The 16793-nt window shown below is 45.4% G+C and overlaps 1 protein-coding gene across 4 annotated transcripts in view; it reads left to right on the top strand.

Annotated features, from left to right (window-relative positions):
* The window catches only part of frem1a (Fras1 related extracellular matrix 1a), a 29410-nt gene extending 15142 nt beyond the window's left edge, over nucleotides 1-14268 (top strand). For 2 of the 4 annotated variants that reach the window (XM_023982425.2, XM_023982426.2), the window contains 30 exons: nucleotides 153-284; nucleotides 389-733; nucleotides 1651-1793; nucleotides 1908-2104; nucleotides 2271-2361; nucleotides 2449-2616; nucleotides 2955-3163; nucleotides 3456-3549; nucleotides 3658-3910; nucleotides 4142-4345; nucleotides 4617-4802; nucleotides 5056-5252; nucleotides 6007-6232; nucleotides 6449-6593; nucleotides 7011-7152; nucleotides 7461-7653; nucleotides 7905-8169; nucleotides 8421-8838; nucleotides 9026-9227; nucleotides 9444-9588; nucleotides 9906-10035; nucleotides 10245-10317; nucleotides 10407-10556; nucleotides 10793-11019; nucleotides 11162-11209; nucleotides 11306-11509; nucleotides 11800-11931; nucleotides 12194-12309; nucleotides 12405-12490; nucleotides 12584-14268. In XM_023982425.2, the coding sequence (XP_023838193.1) occupies nucleotides 153-284; nucleotides 389-733; nucleotides 1651-1793; nucleotides 1908-2104; nucleotides 2271-2361; nucleotides 2449-2616; nucleotides 2955-3163; nucleotides 3456-3549; nucleotides 3658-3910; nucleotides 4142-4345; nucleotides 4617-4802; nucleotides 5056-5252; nucleotides 6007-6232; nucleotides 6449-6593; nucleotides 7011-7152; nucleotides 7461-7653; nucleotides 7905-8169; nucleotides 8421-8838; nucleotides 9026-9227; nucleotides 9444-9588; nucleotides 9906-10035; nucleotides 10245-10317; nucleotides 10407-10556; nucleotides 10793-11019; nucleotides 11162-11209; nucleotides 11306-11509; nucleotides 11800-11931; nucleotides 12194-12309; nucleotides 12405-12490; nucleotides 12584-12786 (5324 nt within the window). In that variant the 3' untranslated portion in view covers nucleotides 12787-14268. Of the gene's footprint in view, nucleotides 1-152; nucleotides 285-388; nucleotides 734-1650; nucleotides 1794-1907; nucleotides 2105-2270; nucleotides 2362-2448; nucleotides 2617-2954; nucleotides 3164-3455; nucleotides 3550-3657; nucleotides 3911-4141; nucleotides 4346-4616; nucleotides 4803-5055; nucleotides 5253-6006; nucleotides 6233-6448; nucleotides 6594-7010; nucleotides 7153-7460; nucleotides 7654-7904; nucleotides 8170-8420; nucleotides 8839-9025; nucleotides 9228-9443; nucleotides 9589-9905; nucleotides 10036-10244; nucleotides 10318-10406; nucleotides 10557-10792; nucleotides 11020-11161; nucleotides 11210-11305; nucleotides 11510-11799; nucleotides 11932-12143; nucleotides 12310-12404; nucleotides 12491-12583 lie in introns of those variants that run through there. The other 2 variants (XM_023982427.2, XR_011475078.1) reach the window with 2 other exon arrangements.
* The last annotated feature ends 2525 nt before the right edge of the window (nucleotides 14269-16793 follow it).

Below are 16793 nucleotides of genomic sequence, written 5' to 3'. Positions count from 1 at the left end.
TGTATTCCATTCCAGCCATTACAATGAGCCCGTTCTCCTGTAGCTCCCCCCCACCAGCCTCCACCGGTCAATGGGTGTATTCCAGACACACAACTTCTGCACAGATCTTGCACAGATTATAAAATGGTTATGTCACAATGTGATCTTTCTAGGTCTTAGTCTTCTTGAAGGTCAGTCTCGTCCAATCACGTGGGATCAGCTCCAGATTGTGGACAACGACAACTTCAAGGCTGTACGCATCATCACTGTCGACGGCCTCCAGCATGGCAGGCTAACACTGAGAGGTATWGAACTCATTATTCCTTCAATAGCATCATTTGATTGTTATTTTATTTTAATTACTTCTAGGATGTCGGCGACATCCCCACTATGTGTCCATAATCTGCAGGTGGCAAGGGTTTCATGTTCACCGTCGCCGACATCCTCGCGGGCGCCGTGCGCTACCATCACGACGACAGCGACACCACCAAGGACTTCATCATCTTCCGCATCACCGATGGGCGCCACCAGACCCGGCATAAGTTCCCCATCAACATCCTGCCCAAGGATGACAGCCCACCATTCCTCATCACCAACACAGTGCTGGAGCTGTCTGAGGGCCACACGGCCCTGCTGAGAGGATCCATACTGCAGGCCTCAGACATGGACTCAAGCGACGACTACATCCTGTTCAACATCACCCGGCCACCGCAAGCTGGAGAGCTCATGAAGATCCCTGGTCCTGGACTCACCGGTGAGGAGAGGAGCACTCTGAATAGACCACATTGTTTTACAAGGCACAGCTATTGTGCACACTTTGGTTCCCAGCTGAATGCAATTGCAAGGCATAGCAATGGGGAACTTTTGCAGAGCTTTATTATGCGATGACTCACTTGTTAAGTTTGATAATCATATGCCAGTTTTAGAATACAATACTTCAATATACAGGTAACTGCCAAAATAATGGAAACACTTGAGTAAATAAGGGATGCAAAAGTATATTATAAGCAGGTGCTTCCACACAGGTGTGGTTCTTGAGTCAATTAAGCAGTTAACATCCCATCATGCTTAGGGTCATATATAAAAATGCTGGGCAGGCCATTATTTTGGGGTCAGTGCTATCCTGGCTCCTTGGGACGTCCCTACCCTTACCTAACCTTAACCTTTTAAAATGTCAACTTCAATGGGTTAGGGATGTCCCAAGGACCCCGGATAGCCCAGACCATTACTATGGTTGCCATGGCTATGCCACCATAGGATGACAATGCCCCCATCCAAAGGCAAGAGTGGTCACTGGACGGTTTGATGAGCATGAAAACAATATAAATCCTACGCAATGGCCATCTCAGTCACCAGATCTCAACCCAAAAAGCGGCGCCTGAGGCAGCTTTTTCCACCACCATCAACAAAACACCAAATAATGGAATGTCTCGTGGAAGAATGGTGTCGCATCACTCCAATAGAGTCCCAAACACTTGTAGAATCTCTCCCAAGGYACACTGAAGTTGTTCTGGCTATTGGTGGCCCAACGCCCTATTAAGACCCTTTACGTTGATGTTTCCTTTATTTTGGCAGTTACCTGTATGTTTCAGTTAAATCACACAGCCTCATATATTATCTTAAATCATCTGTAAAAAATGACAATGGTGTTCTTTTCCTTGGTCCTCTCAGGTTATCCTGTCAGCCGTTTCCTGCAGAAGGACCTGTTCCACTCTGTGGTCTACTACCGCCATCTAGGGAATGAGGTGTTTGATGACTCCTTCGAAGTGGTGCTCTCGGACTTCCATGACCCACCAAACCTTTCAGAACCTCAGGTGAGTAGTACCATTACCGGATCGTGTAAAAATGCAGATTCATAAAGTTGGATTGAATTGAATTCAAACTCCTCAAATGTCATTCAAAGCTAATGTGGCGTCCCACCTTTGCAGGTCATAGTGGTGCACATCAACCCTGTGCCTGACCAGCCACCTAAAGAGGTTCCTGGGGTGACTCGGTGCCTGGTGGTCAAAGAGACAGAGGTGGTCCACCTGACCAAGAAGCAGCTTCACTTCATCGATCTGGAGTCCCCTGACAGCGAGCTCACATACACTGTTACCACTCCGCCCTTCTACAGCAGGTCTTATGGGTGAGCATCTCATGTCGAGTTAAGTTTGTTTTTGCCATTTGCAGGGATAGAATGCATACTGTACACTTGGTACCATTGGGGAAGAATGATACCAATGCTATAACTTTAAGGCATCCCCCTTCAAACTCGACTGTTACATTCAATGTGCTATTTTCCTGTTGGCCAGGGGCCATGATGCAGGGAGGCTGTTCCTGGTTGACAGCATTGCCAAGTTCACCAAGGATCCTGAAGCTCCAGTGTTAAGGTTATTCACACAGGTAAGCTCAGATATGTTTACTCCCAAGTTATTGTAGCTGGACGGGGGAAATGTCAGACTTGGTTTACTAACACCTTTATTGTTCCAGCATGCAGTCAACTACATGAAAGTGGCCTACATGCCTCCCATCCTGGACATTGGGCCTTACCCGCAGCACATCCAGTTGGTGCTCTCCGTCACCAACCAGCAGGGAACCACAGTCGCTGGCATCTGCTTCAACATTACTGTGGTGCCAGTGGACAACCTGGCCCCAGAGGTATAAGGTTGTGTTCAAAGTTATCAAGCTAGATACCACTTCTGTGTACTGGTAGGCTAACCCCCAACCGGTCACAATCATGCTAGCATTGCCAACTCTACCACAAGCTATCTAGGAGTAGCTGAAGCAGGTTGAAGACTCTACACCAAGGCGGTTGACGCCCTCGAAGGCCAAAGTACTACTGGGTTTTATTTTCTACCTGGTAGTTAATTGGTCAATTTATATCATGAATTGAACAGACAATTTAGCCCTTAAATAGAAGAATGAGACAGAATTGTTTCATCCCTTCAGGCCCTTCATTGCACAACCCTGCTGTATACTTTATGTTCCCTCCACAGGTGCACATGAAACCTCTGACAGTGGACGAGGGTGGGGAGTGCTGGGTGGGTCCGGACCACCTGCTGCTGACAGACCATGACTCTACAGAGGAGAGCCTGAGAGTGGAGCTGAAGAGAGAGCCTTGGCACGGAGCTGTTCAGCTGGATGGCTTCTCCATGAAACCGGGCCAGAACTTCACTGTTCGCGACCTGAAAAGCCTAAAAGTTAGGTCAGATATGATTGATGACACTTCATTACTGCACCCTAACACACTGCAATGCTCATGAGAAGTTTGGACATGTTGGCTGCGTTCCAATGGCCACACTATAGACCGTTTAGAACGTATACCCAATAGAATGCTTGATTCTATGCGTAATGCTAGTATGAATTTTGGAACAGCGCAGTCATTGGCTATCTATATATAGCATGGACATAAACTGATTCTATAACAAGGAGAGTCAAATTGTGTCAACAATCCTATTGTATTGTCAAACTACAATTGTGTTGGTTTGTCCGTGCAGATATCATCACGACAGCTCGGAAACAGTGGGAGATGCCATTGAATTAATCGCTACCGATGGGATTAACGCAATCAACTTTGTTCTGGAAGTTAAGGTACTGTAAAACTTCATGTACATGACCATTTCGATGCGAACAGAGCCAAAAAGATGTTACAGTGAATGTTTGCTGTATGAGAGTCAAAGACCATATCTTTTTCAACAGGTGACACTGATCAATGATGAGGTTCCAGTTCTCATGCCAGGTCTGAAACCTGTTCTGGACTGTGCAGAGGGACAGGAAGTCATCATCACCGCTGAGTACATCTATGCCACAGACGCAGACAGTGACGACAACAGTCTGACCTACATGATTGCCCGCCAGCCATACCATGGCGTGGTGCGCAAAAACGCCATTGTGGTCGATCGCTTCATTCAGGCAGACATTGTCGCAGGGAGTATCACCTACGAACACACAGGTATTATTGTTAAATCTACCTCATCCATGCACCACTATAAGTGTATTGCTGGTTTATGACCATTCCATTTAAAAAATATATATTTTATACATTAACCCTAACATCTTAAAACTGTTTCTGTTGGCCATCATGWGGTTTTCTGCGTGAGTCAAAAAACATGATTATAGACATATTATTTCATCCCCTTCTTTGAAGCCAAAAACGTGCAATCATGTTTCGTATGTCTCTCAGGAGCGGAGATTGGACTAGCCCCTCGACACGACACAATTACGTTTGTGATATCCGACGGCCAGACGGAGAATGTTCCGTCATGCTGTAAGGACCGAGGGGACACATTGAAAAGAGGCAGGGCACAAGTCCAGGAGAGCCTGCCTCTGTATGACCTGAAGGTCACCGTGTTCCCTGTGGACAGTCAGATGCCTTCTATTGCAACAGGTAATGAATGCAGTGATGTTGCAGCAATGCCTAGGATTCTTTTTATTCAGGTTCAGACATTATTAGTATCCTTGAGTTTTGTGAAACGGTTCAAGAGCAAACGTACACCTACATTAGCAAGTGGAGGAAAAATACTGAAAGCAACACTCTGGGCTCACTAACAGAAAAGTAAAATATTGAGCAATACTGTATAGTGCATTACATTACTATTTTCTCTCACAATTATACCTAAATGGTCAATCAATATGGATGTTCCTCTCCTCCTTTGTAGGAGATGTGTTTGTGGTGGATGAGGGAGGTGTGGCCCCTATAACTATAGCCCACCTCAGTGCCTCGGATGTGGACACTCCCCTGGAGGAGCTGGTGATCAGCCTGGTCTCTCCTCCCCAGTATGGCTACATTGAGAATATCCTGCCCAGTCCTGGATTTGAGAAAAGCAACACAGGCATCAGCATCGGTGAGTAGCTTTAACCCCGTCATAGTTGTCTTCATTTAACCCCATTCACATCACAGGCTTTGCACTTTTTCTTAGACTGTAATGCTGTAACCTCAAGCCATATGGAATCCCTCATAAGCAGTGAACAATCCTTTGACCTTTGTAAAAACTCAAACTTTGTCCCCTTTTCGTAGTATGTATAACCAGTATGTACATTATTAACTGTAAAGGTTCCCGGTTCCACCTCAGCATCTCTCCTCCGGTCTCTCCTCAGCCTCCTTCTCTTACAGTGACATCATGAACGGACATGTGAACTATGTCCAGTCCAGACACCAGAGGATCGAGCCAACCGCTGACCAGTTCATGCTCTGTGTCTCTGACGGGAAACACACCTCTGCCCACGTCCACTTCTACATCATCATCAACCCCATCAATGACGAGGTCCCGGAGTTTCTCGCCAGAAATATCACGGTGAGTCACCCGTCGTCAAGCTGTCAATTATCCACAGCCGAGGTCACCACCAACCAACTCCGGTCCTGGAGAGTTACTGGATGTGGAGGGTTTTATTCAAGCCCATCACTAACACACCTGGTCCAGGCTGAAGACCATGATTAGTGGAATTAGGTGTGCTAGTGCTGGTCTGAAACAAAACCCTGCACGTCTTGTAGCTTTCCTGGGCCGGATTTGGAGACGTCTTGTCTACACTATGTAAAGCTATTATATTTCAAATCCAATAAAGTTTTATTGGTCACATACACATGTTTAGCAGATGTTATTGCGGGTGTAGCGAAATCCTTGTGTTTCTAGCTCCAATGGTGCAGTAATATCTAACAATTTCACAGCAATACACACAAATCTAAAAGAATGGAATAAATAATATATCAATATTTTGATGAGCAATGTCAGTGCGGCAAAGACTAAAATACAGTAGAATAGAATACAGTATATACATATGAGATGAGTAATGCAAAATATGTAAACATTATTAAAGTGACTAGTGTTCCATTATTAAAGTGGCCAGTGATTTAAAGTCCATGTATATTGGGCAGCAGCCACTAAGGTGCTAGTGATGGCATTTTTCATGCTCTTCACTCTCTGATTTCACATTTACAACAACTGAAACCAGCTAACCACCTATTCTATAGTGCAACATTTCTCAAAGCACTCTAGGACCACATCCGGACCGATTTAACCGACATCCCCATTGATGTTCCCGTGTAAAAAGGTGCGAGAGGGCCATATGAAGGAGCTGGACCCTGCTGTTATAAACGCGGTGGATCTGGACGTCCCTAAGAACAACCTGCTGTTCAGCGTGGTCCAGGCCCCCCAGCATGGCACCATCATGGGCCGAACGTATGGCAACGACGTGCCCGCCAATGGAAGACCCGTCAACAGGCACAGGGACGCAGAGGTGCTGGTCCAGGACTTCACCATGCAGGAGTTGAGGAATGGTACTGTACCGTGACCAACTCCTTGTGACTCAGAGGCTGTCCTAATATGGACACCGTAGTACTGTGCTATTATTGAGACTGGTGATCCTGAAGAGCATGAAAAAGCTGTTGAGATTCAAATAGAGCAATTTGGTGGGATTTGTGTACTAGTGAGCTTCAGTCGTGGTGTTATACATACAGGCACATTAAAATAATGAGTTCACCTCCACTGTTCAGGTATGTCTCTGATGTACATGCACGATGACTCTGAGAACATGGTGGACAGCTTCACCATCCATCTGACCGATGGGAAACACCAGCTCCAGAGGCACGTGATGGTCAACGTACTCCCCGTCAATGATGAGGAGCCTCGAGTCATAAGGTAATAGATGGGACTTGCTACATTTACACAGAGAAAACAATTAATTGATGTCCGCACGTTCTGTAGAGTTTACTATGAGTTTACTTCACCAATAATCCATACATGGAACATACTGCAACCAGTTTACAACAGGTCGTATAAACTTCCTCCAGCCTAATATAGACTTCCCTTATATCTGTGCTCCCCCTTCTGGCTTTCCTGAGTACTACACCACAATTTCTCCTTCCTGTGGACATTCGGTACACATTTCACACAAGTTAATAAACAAACCGTTTGGGTGAAGTTTCCCTTAGGTACAGATCTAGAATTAGTTTCCCCTCCCCCAGTCCTAACTTTAATTGTTAGTGGGGGAAATGCAAAACTGACCCACGCAACTTCACCCTACTCCTAAAACAAACATGGTTGTCTGCCCTATAGGAACAATGGAATGGAGGTGGAGGCAGGCGAGGCTAGGCTGATCTCCAGTGCTAATCTCTTTGCTCAGGACAGCGACACTACCTCTCAGGAGATAGTCTACATGTTGGAGAGTGTTCCCACTCAGGGACTGCTACAGGTTAAGGTCAGTACACTCCTGTATCATCTGATATGAACTGGTAGGTGTTATTAACAAATGCCAGGATAGAAAGTATTGTTCCATGCTAGCTTAAAGGGGCATTTCACTTTTTAAAAAGCATTTATATATATATATATATATTACTTCATTATTCAACTTTTGAAACATGCAAAATTATGCATGTCAACATATATATTTTTTAAAGATATTACTTTGTCCACTAATGATTTCACTGTAAGTAAATCATCAACATTCAGTCATTATGTGCCTTCCATTATGTGTTCTCTCCCTAACTGTCCATGGCCCCTTCTCAGGTAGGCTCTGACTGGGTGACCCAGTCTGCGGGGATGAACTGCACCCAGGAGACATTGGACATGAACCTGCTGCGCTACCTCCATACGGGGCCACTGGGACACACACAGGATTTCTTTGTGTTCCACCTGCTGGACGGGAAGAACCGCTCCCCCGCGCAGCACTTCCACATCTCCCTCAAGGACATGGAGAAAGGTTTGTGAACAGATGGACAGACCACCAAACTGGGAAGTGCACTATTATGCAGTTTGCTATAAACAAACACTAGTAGAGAAGTCTCATCATATCAGCTGGTAGCTACTACTACTGTTGTCTTATGTTATTATAATAATGTTAAACACAGCTAAAATAATGAATAAAATAAGCTGGTTTATAAGTCTATGTTGTGTAAACCAATTTGTGCAAACTTTCATTTTTAAGACTTCACTTTCTCTATCAATTCCCAGGAAACATTGGCATTTTTGTGAAGCCGGTGAAGACCAGCCGCGGTGAGCGCGTGGTTCTGACCACAGACGTCTTGCTGGCGACGGACGGTACAGACAAACCCGAGGAGCTGTTCTACATTGTTACAGTCCCCCCCGGCAACGGCCACATGGAGTACATCAAACACCCCGGGGTGGCCATCAGCACCTTCAGCCAGATGGACATCGCTGCCAACCTGGTGGGCTACGTCCATGACAACAGAGCCACCGCGTCGCTAGAGACACTACAGTAATGGCAACCCTTCTAAATGTATAAAATGAAACAGCTGATAATCTTAAGATTTTTCCACATAATAGTGGTTGGAACATGCTGCAAACGATGCTGGTTTGTAGAAAGAAAAATGTACATCTCCAAGACTGTAGCCATCATAACAGATAGCAGATGGCCCAAATCTGACCCACATCTATAAGTTTGATACATTGTATGAGATGAAGTACCTTCCCCTAAGAACCTGCCATGCTCCTGTTTGTCTTTGCTAGGTTCGTCGTCAGCAACGGCAAGGCCACCCGTAACGGCACCCTGGAGATTTACGTTGAGACCACCGACCGCGTGCTGCCATCACTGACCTGTAACAGCGGCTTGAGAATCCCTCAGGACTCCTCCATGGCGGTGACCCCTGACGCCCTCGCCTTGTCCGACCCCGACACCCCACCCAGTGACCTGCTCTTCTTTCTGGCCCAGCCTCCGCAGTACGGCACCCTGCTCCGGGGCGGTGTCCCGCTCGCTGCCGGGGGTAACTTTACCCAGTGGGACCTGCAGGAGCTGGAGGTGACCTACAGGCACGGGGGCGGCCCGTCGCAGATCGACCGCTTTGCCTTCACGGCCTCAGACACTACCAACAGGAGTTTCCTGCTGGAGGGGAGGGTACAGACGGAACCTGTTATCTTTACCATTCAGGTAGGACACACTTATCTGCATACACACCTCTGCCCAGATATGTCGATTGAGGGGCCGTTTCACTAGTAGATCAGCACAGCAACTTATTCAATAGTAGTGGAATCAAACTAATTAGTTGTGCAATGTTTTGGGAATGTTTTGATGGACGCCTTTGATGGTGCCTAATGAACAAGACCCTGTATTCCAGATTGAGCCTTTGGACAGCTCGGCTCCTGAGGTTGTGCAGCTACAGTCTCTGTGGAAGGCTGAAGTCCTGTCTGACGGTCGATATGGGATCTACCTCTCGTCCCGGGAGCTGAGAGCGCAGGACGGCAACACCAAGGACGAAGACCTCTCCTTCCACATCCACAGACCACCATACTTTGGCTACCTGGAGAATACGATTAAAGGTGAAGCCTTATATGCAGGCCCCATTCCCTCAGTTTTATCCTTTTGTACACTGAAAATACAGAATATATTCTTTATTTTACGCACAATTAATCCAAATGCATTTAATTAGGCCATCAGTGCTCCTTCAAAAAAAGACCATTACGATAGCCCATAGACCCCAGGTTAATTGTGTTTGCTCTTCAGTAAACAGTCAATCTTACACTGTGCGGTTGCAGGCAGCTTTATCCAGAAGCGTTTCACTCAGAGGGACCTGAGCAAAAGGACTATCGTGTATATCATAGACCCAGCGACAGAAGCCCTGTCAGACAGCCTGGAGTTCAGAGTGTCAGACCCTCTGGGGAACACTGGGCCCTCCCACACGTGAGCTGCTACTCCGCGCAAGACACAAATAGTGTTAATATGCTCTACATACTGTGGTCAGTCAGGGGGAGGAGAGAACCAATGGTTACATACATACTACTGTACATGACAAGGCCAATTTATATGACAGCTTATGAAGATTTGATAAACGGTCCCCAACGACCGTATTGGTCTCTGTATGTAACATATGTACTGTGTCCTCGTAATGAAAGAAGGTACCATCACCCTCAATCAACTTGGAAAGGCAACGCAGGATCTTTGGTAAGTGTGTAAAACTGTTTTCACTGTGCTGTGTTCTTCATGGTTCCATGCTGCAGACTGGAACTGAAGTGGTCTCGTGTGGAGCTGGCTGTGTCTGAGTACCAGGCATGTGAGGACCAGGGCACTGTCTCACTGGACGTCCTACGGAAAGGCAACATGGCCGAGTCCTCGTACATCACCATCAAGGTTTCTGATCTATCTGTTTCAAACAGTATGGTTCTTAGAACAATTCCTGTAATCTAGAAATTCTGCTAAATTGCATATATTAATTCTTTACCTTTATTTAACCAGGTTAGTCTCGGTGAGGTAAATCGAGTGATTGATGGCACTATAAATCCATTTTAGTGCAATTAATGTAATGTCACTTTCGGATTTCCCTTTTGTCAATATCTTAGGTGAGAGAGGTCACAGCGACTGCTGGAAAGGATTTCACTCTGAGCCCGTCCAGCCTAATCCAGTTTGATCCTGGTACGTGTGGCTTTGGAGTGGGATGTTGATATGAGTTACCATCATAGATTAGGCGAGATAGGTAACTCAAACCTGTGCTCTCTATGAAGGCGTATCCAAAAGGAGCTGGCGTATTGAAATTACCCAAGATCACCTGGAGGAGGCAGAGGAGACATTTGAAGTGACACTGGTGTCCCCTGAGGGAACCGTAGTAGGCAGCACCTCCAAAGCGCTGGTTAAAATCAAGGACTCTGGGAAAGGTGAACACTGGGGAACTAGTGACTATATCAAATAGAAACCGTTTCTATTGTCTTGTGAGTCAATGCCGTTTCTTTATTTTAATCTAAAAAGGTTGTACATTGTCATGGTACATTTTTCAAGTTATTGAAACTGGAGGGACCGAGGAAGCCAAAGACTGATAGAGACAATACACCAACCTTCTATGAAGTATTGACGTGGTTTCAAAATCTCAATGTAAGTCTCTGTGCTTTTCCAGGACAGTGTGGATCCAGTCAGGCCACTATGGGCTCCAGTCTGGGGGGGAAGCAGGTTCAGTCAGGGCCCTACCGCCAACATGGCTCCATTCATTTGGAGACACTACCCCTTGCCAAGGGAGACCAGCAGATGACCTGGACCCGAGGCGATGGTGTGCCCCAGTCTGTGCCCGCTGCTGTGCCCGCCACGCCCAATATGAAACTTAGAGCCATGGCCAATAGAAAGACAGTGAGTTTTTACTCTGTAATCACCGGTGTGACTGTTATTCTGTTGAGGTTTGTCCCAAGTCTTTGTTCCAAGCCTTCACTCTAAACTATGCTAAACCTAAGAGTTATGTAGTACAACTTGATCGTGTATTATCTTCTCACAGATTCCACCATCGTCAGTCCATCGTAATGGAACAGACACTGTGTTCACGGTAAGGCTACGACCTTTTGCACTAATCTAAACACAGCGAATCCAACCTAGGGACAGCCATCACGGTCTTTCTCTCACTGCCTCTCTGCGGTTGCAGTACCACGGGATCATGTCCGTGCGCCTGGAGGATGACAAGTCTCCGTCTAGGAAGGGAAGGAAGGCTAATATTCAGGTGACCAGCAGAGAGCGGCAGCAACATGCAGCAACAGCACCACCAGTGGCTCCCAACAACCCTAAACCTGTCCCTAAGACGAAGAGTGACAGCTTGCTCCCACATACAATGTCTGAGCAGCCCAATAAGGTGAGTCATCGTTACATTGATTCATAACAGTTTCTATATCGTGGCGACTTTAGTACAACACCGGCAATCACATCAAGAGGTTTGGATCTCATGGTGGAACAGCTAAGGTAGGACTGAAATCGCCTCAATATAAACAGACACTGAGGGTTATTCAGACATTGGTGGCAGTGGCTATATAAACAAACCCAAAGCATAGATTACAGTCTCTCTCTCTTGGCCTATAAACTACTTCCAATATGATGAACAAATTAACTAAATGTGTTACTTACTCTAATAATATTGGCCCTCAGGAGGCTTCACCTAGCTCTGGCCCTAAACCCTGTGTCCCAGAGCTGATGGGGCTCCTACACTTTAACCAGAGCTCAGGCGGGCTCCTCCACTGCAACGGGGTCTCCTGGAAGCCCTGGGCTCCCACTGATGAGGTAATCAATCTGGGACGGATGGTGCCTGAAACAGAATAATAATGCACCCTCGTCAATTGGCCAATTGTATTATGAATATCATACTTAGACTATTTCAGGGTCATAGAGTATGGGCTAACCAAGTCAACGCTAAACATTCTGGGCCACTGTCTTGGACTGAGCTTGATGTGTCCGGGAAACCAGCCCTTAATGTTAGCCATTTCATATTTCAGTAATGAACTCTCACCTCACTGGCCAGCCATTTTCCTCCTCCCCGACACAGATGGTCAGTGCTCAGAATTGTCGTAAGGGCTGGACCTATCACAGCGGCTACTGCTACTTCCTGAGCACCGAGCACAAGTCGTCGTGGAGCACCGCCATCAGGGCATGCAGGGAGAGGTGAGGAGGGGAACAAGAAACACGTGACTTATTTTGCGAGAATGTGCCTTTGTGTTGTAGTAAACTATAATTTCTTATTTTTCCTGTGGTTCCAGTCACCAAGCCAATCTGGTGAGCGTTTCTTCCAAGGCTGACATGGACTGGCTGTGGGACTTCAGTGGAAGGAAGCCATTCTGGATAGGTAAAAAGTATCCTGTCCTATTTCCATTGGCTGAAAAGTGGCTCAACGTGTGTGCGTGCGTCTACCTCGCTCACTGTCCTCTCCATTTCTCAGGTCTAAACGACAGGGAGAGCCGAGGACGCTGGGAATGGGTGGGTGGAGAACCAATCACCTACACCAACTGGAGGAAGAGCCCGGCCAGRGGCAAGAGGAAGGGGACCAGGAGGTGTGTTCTGGTGTGGAGGAGGGCCAAATGGCAGATCAGAGACTGTAAGACGGGCAGGGGACATCTCTACATGTGTTACATCAAGACGTGAGCCGAGGGGGATCCCTACGTTGGATTGATGCTATGAATCAGAACTATTTTCTTTTCACTGCTGTTCCAACAGGAATGGAGCTGACTCTCAAGACAAGTTGTATTCATACAGGTAACATCAACCAATCACCCAAAGGAGATTTACTACGGTACAACAGATAGATGAAGAGGTCAGCTTTAATTAAACGGAAGTACTGCATCAAACACATCAGTTGCAAACATGTCACACGTGCACCGCTGAAGTTCACGCTTTTCCCAGCTACTGTAGTTTAAATGGATCGCTCACTCCAATGACATTGGTTTCCTTACCATTCTTAATGTTGAGTAGCTTTAACATGTACAGTACTGTTCACATGTGTAACAGCTATACTTATTACTATTATTTTGGTTGAGTGCTGTAACTGCTGCACTGGTCATCTGTGTAATATTTAATATCTGTGTATAACAAATTGTATTGTGAGTAGCGCATACCTCTCAACGTGTACATTTCAAGTATTATTTGATTTCACCGTCTCAAGGTTGTATTCAAATGTACGGTCCTTGATGGTAGTAACACTGTCTTGTCTGAAATCAGTCATAACTGGGTTTGTGGACTATAGTATTTCTGTATTAACAAAATGTTATATTTTATGAATAACAACTTAAGATTCAGGTTACTCTCATCACTGAAACTACACTCAATGGACAGTTTATTAGGTATGCCATCCTGTTCACTAAAATGCTTTGCGCYTACAGACAGTGAGTCACGTGGCCGTGGCTTGCTATATAAAGCAGGCAGACAGGCATYGAGGCAGTCAGTCATAGTTAGATTGAACGTTCGAGTGGGGGAAAACTAGTGACCTAAGCAACTTTAAGMGTGGTATGATCGTCAGTTCCAGTGTCTCAGAAAACAGCTCGTTGAAGAGAGGTCGAAGGAGAATGGCAAGAATTGTGCAAGCTAACAGGCGGGCCACAAACTGGCAGATAACGGAAAAACATTGAGGAGTGGAAAAACATTGCCTGTGTCATGCTGATGGCATAGTCAGGATTTTGGCGTCCATGACCCCATCCTGGTGTCAACGGTAAAGGCTGGTGGTGGTGGTGTAATGGTGTCGGGAATGTTTTCCTGGCACACGTTACATCCCTTGACAAAWATTGAGCAACATTTCCAGCCCCCAAAGAATTTGGGCTGTTCTGGATGCAAAGGGACGTCCGACCCAGTACTAGATGGGYGCACTTAATWAACTGGCCACTGAGTGTATATGRTGCCAACTCTACAGTTCACATTATGCCACAGAARCTCCACAAATACAGAAAGGCATCAGCTGCCTTCGAGACAGCTTCGTATGCAGTTGTGGGATCACTSAGTTGCTTTCTCAAATTACATTGTGACATTTGCAACATTTTAGCCAGTTACTGTACAGAATTTATTTTAATTTCACATTCCATTTCAAATGTAATGATTTGTATGCAATTATTTTATAAACGTATATTATTCCAGAAATCTATCAGGTAAATTTTTATTTTACTGCTTTATTAGTTMTTTTTTCAAGAATAGGCTAATAATGCAAAATTATTTTGACACAACAATCCTGCATTTGAGTAAAGTAGAAGTTCAACAATTTGACAAACGTAGTCTACTCTGCCCCTGAGCCATATCATGCAGGTTAGCATTTTTCATCATGAATCTTGATCTGGAGGTAACTCTGCACTGCACTAGCTGGCACAGCCACAAGTCATAACATTTTATTTTAAGCCTAACCACACTGCTAACCCTAATCTTAAATTAAGACCAAAAAGAATAATGTTTGTCTTCCATAAATGTTACAATATAGGCAATTTTGACTTTGCAGCTGGCCCATCTAGCGGAAATCGCTCAGTTCTGCCTCAAAGACAAGACTCATCCCAATAAACGCCGACCTGCCCATAACATAACAGTTGATATAAATCATTATGCAATCACTAAGAATACATAATAGGCGAAAGCAATATKGTGGATATGTACCAGGAATTTCCCCTGGCCTCTCCAGTTATGGAAAGGAGAACGGGAAGGGGCCAGCACTAAGACTATTAGGAGGCAACCACTAGCCCTGATATGACCTTGTAGCAGACAAAATACACATTTTTATCCATATCAGAGCGACGAGGTCACAAACAAGTACGAATCTCAAAGTAGGCCTTCATTCCAATTTGATAGACAGAAACAATTTGGTCCGTAAAACCATTAGTGCTTCAAGAAAATATTAAATGTGGCTTCAGGTCAGAAACCTAATGAGGTTTACATATATTCATTTGATAGATTGACTTGATTAACTCTAGTACTAGTACTAGGGTAGCCAAACTCCAGCCAAACTCACCGTTCGGGTTGAACAATTCTGGTAACTTTCCCAAAACAGGAAAGAAAAAAGGTGCAACATTCGCTCACTCATTTCATCAACTTTCCCAAAAAATCCCGGTTGGAGAATTCCTGCATTTTCTGCTCATTCCCTCCTGAATCTACTAACCAGGAAGACCTGGAACAACCGGGAATGAACTGGATCTGGACGTTTGCACCCTACTCACCAACAGTAATAAGCACTTAGCACTACATAATCATAGAAGTCCTACAGCTAAACACCAATTGGTTAAGAGAGAAAAGTACATTTTACACGACAGAGAACAAGACTGGAATTACGCTGCCTCAAATTCTCAGACGGAGAAGCGCACACAATATACTATACCTCTCCAAAAGGGGAGGGCTAATAATGTCAACTTAAACATTTTAAGGGCAATAATTAGAATAGCCATGGCAATCTCTTGTTCAAACAGAACACACAGAATGGAACTCCACCATGGGTGCGTCTGAAATGGCATCCTATTCCCTATGTAGTGCATTACTTTTGGTCAAAAGTAGTGCACTAGATAGTGAATAGGGTGCAATTTCAGAAGGAGCCCATGTCTACTCCACGACAGCAGCAATTATTTTAAATTGACATGAATTTAAAATCAACAAATACAATCCTGGTCGGGACAGATAATGAATGGCAGCTTTGAACCAACAACCAGGGCAGACTAGSCTTATGTGCATGGCTAGCTAATGTTAGCACTTGGTTTGGCAACACAGCGGTAGGGTGAGAGTCCTTGGCTACTGTACTATTGTCACTTTATATGAGACCAGGGTTTAAAAAACATTTGTTTTCTTCCAAATACTTTGGCTGGGCTTTATTACTATTTGAACCCAGGTGTCTATCATACCAGTGTTAAATGTGGGGGGGTTCTGACTTTCATTTCATCATCCCTACCTGCAATCGATCAAGAATGGAACCAGTACTGCGGTTGATTAATGCACTAAAACCAATGGAGACAACATGATGAAAACCAAATGGTAAACTCAAACCAACAGAGGGCGAGTCAGGGCTTTCTGTCTCTCCGTCTACATGGAGGATGTGTGTGTTCAGCGCGGCTTGATCCCGATGGTGCGCTCCTTCTAGTCTTCAGACATTTTTGCGGATCATGTAGTTGAGGATGCCTCCGTTGTGGAAGTACGTCAGCTCCACGTCTGTGTCGAACCTCATCCTCGCCTGGGATGTTTTGCCCGTGTCGAGCTGTAAGGGAAGGGAAACAGACAGTTGTAGGTTGCTCATAGTAAAAAAAAGTTGCTCTTTTCAAGTGTATTACAGAATCATAATGTATTAGAGAGTTCATAGAAATCACAAAGTGTTCTTTTTTTGGACTAGACATCTACTAGCAACTCAGACTTTCGCATAACTCATTAACTCAGAGGGGTTGGGTTAAATGCGGAAGACACATTTCAGTTGAAGGCATTCAGTTGTACAACTGACTAGGTGTCCAATTTTCCCTTTCCACTGAGAATTTCCCAATTCCCACCCTATGTAATCACCGGTCGTACCTTTAATGTCAACAATCACCCTGGGTGTGAGTGTCTCTGGGATGACCACGGTGTAACGCTCTCGGCCCGTCAGGCCCAGGGTGACTGCCGTGTCCCCGGCCAGGTACTCCAGACAGATGACCCCCATGCCCACCAGGTTA

This window comes from Salvelinus sp. IW2-2015, linkage group LG37 (assembly GCF_002910315.2).
Source record: "Salvelinus sp. IW2-2015 linkage group LG37, ASM291031v2, whole genome shotgun sequence".
Classification (NCBI taxonomy): domain Eukaryota; kingdom Metazoa; phylum Chordata; class Actinopteri; order Salmoniformes; family Salmonidae; genus Salvelinus; species Salvelinus sp. IW2-2015.
The sequence above is the reverse complement of the archived record's forward strand: the minus strand, read 5'-3'. Positions and strand labels throughout refer to the sequence as shown.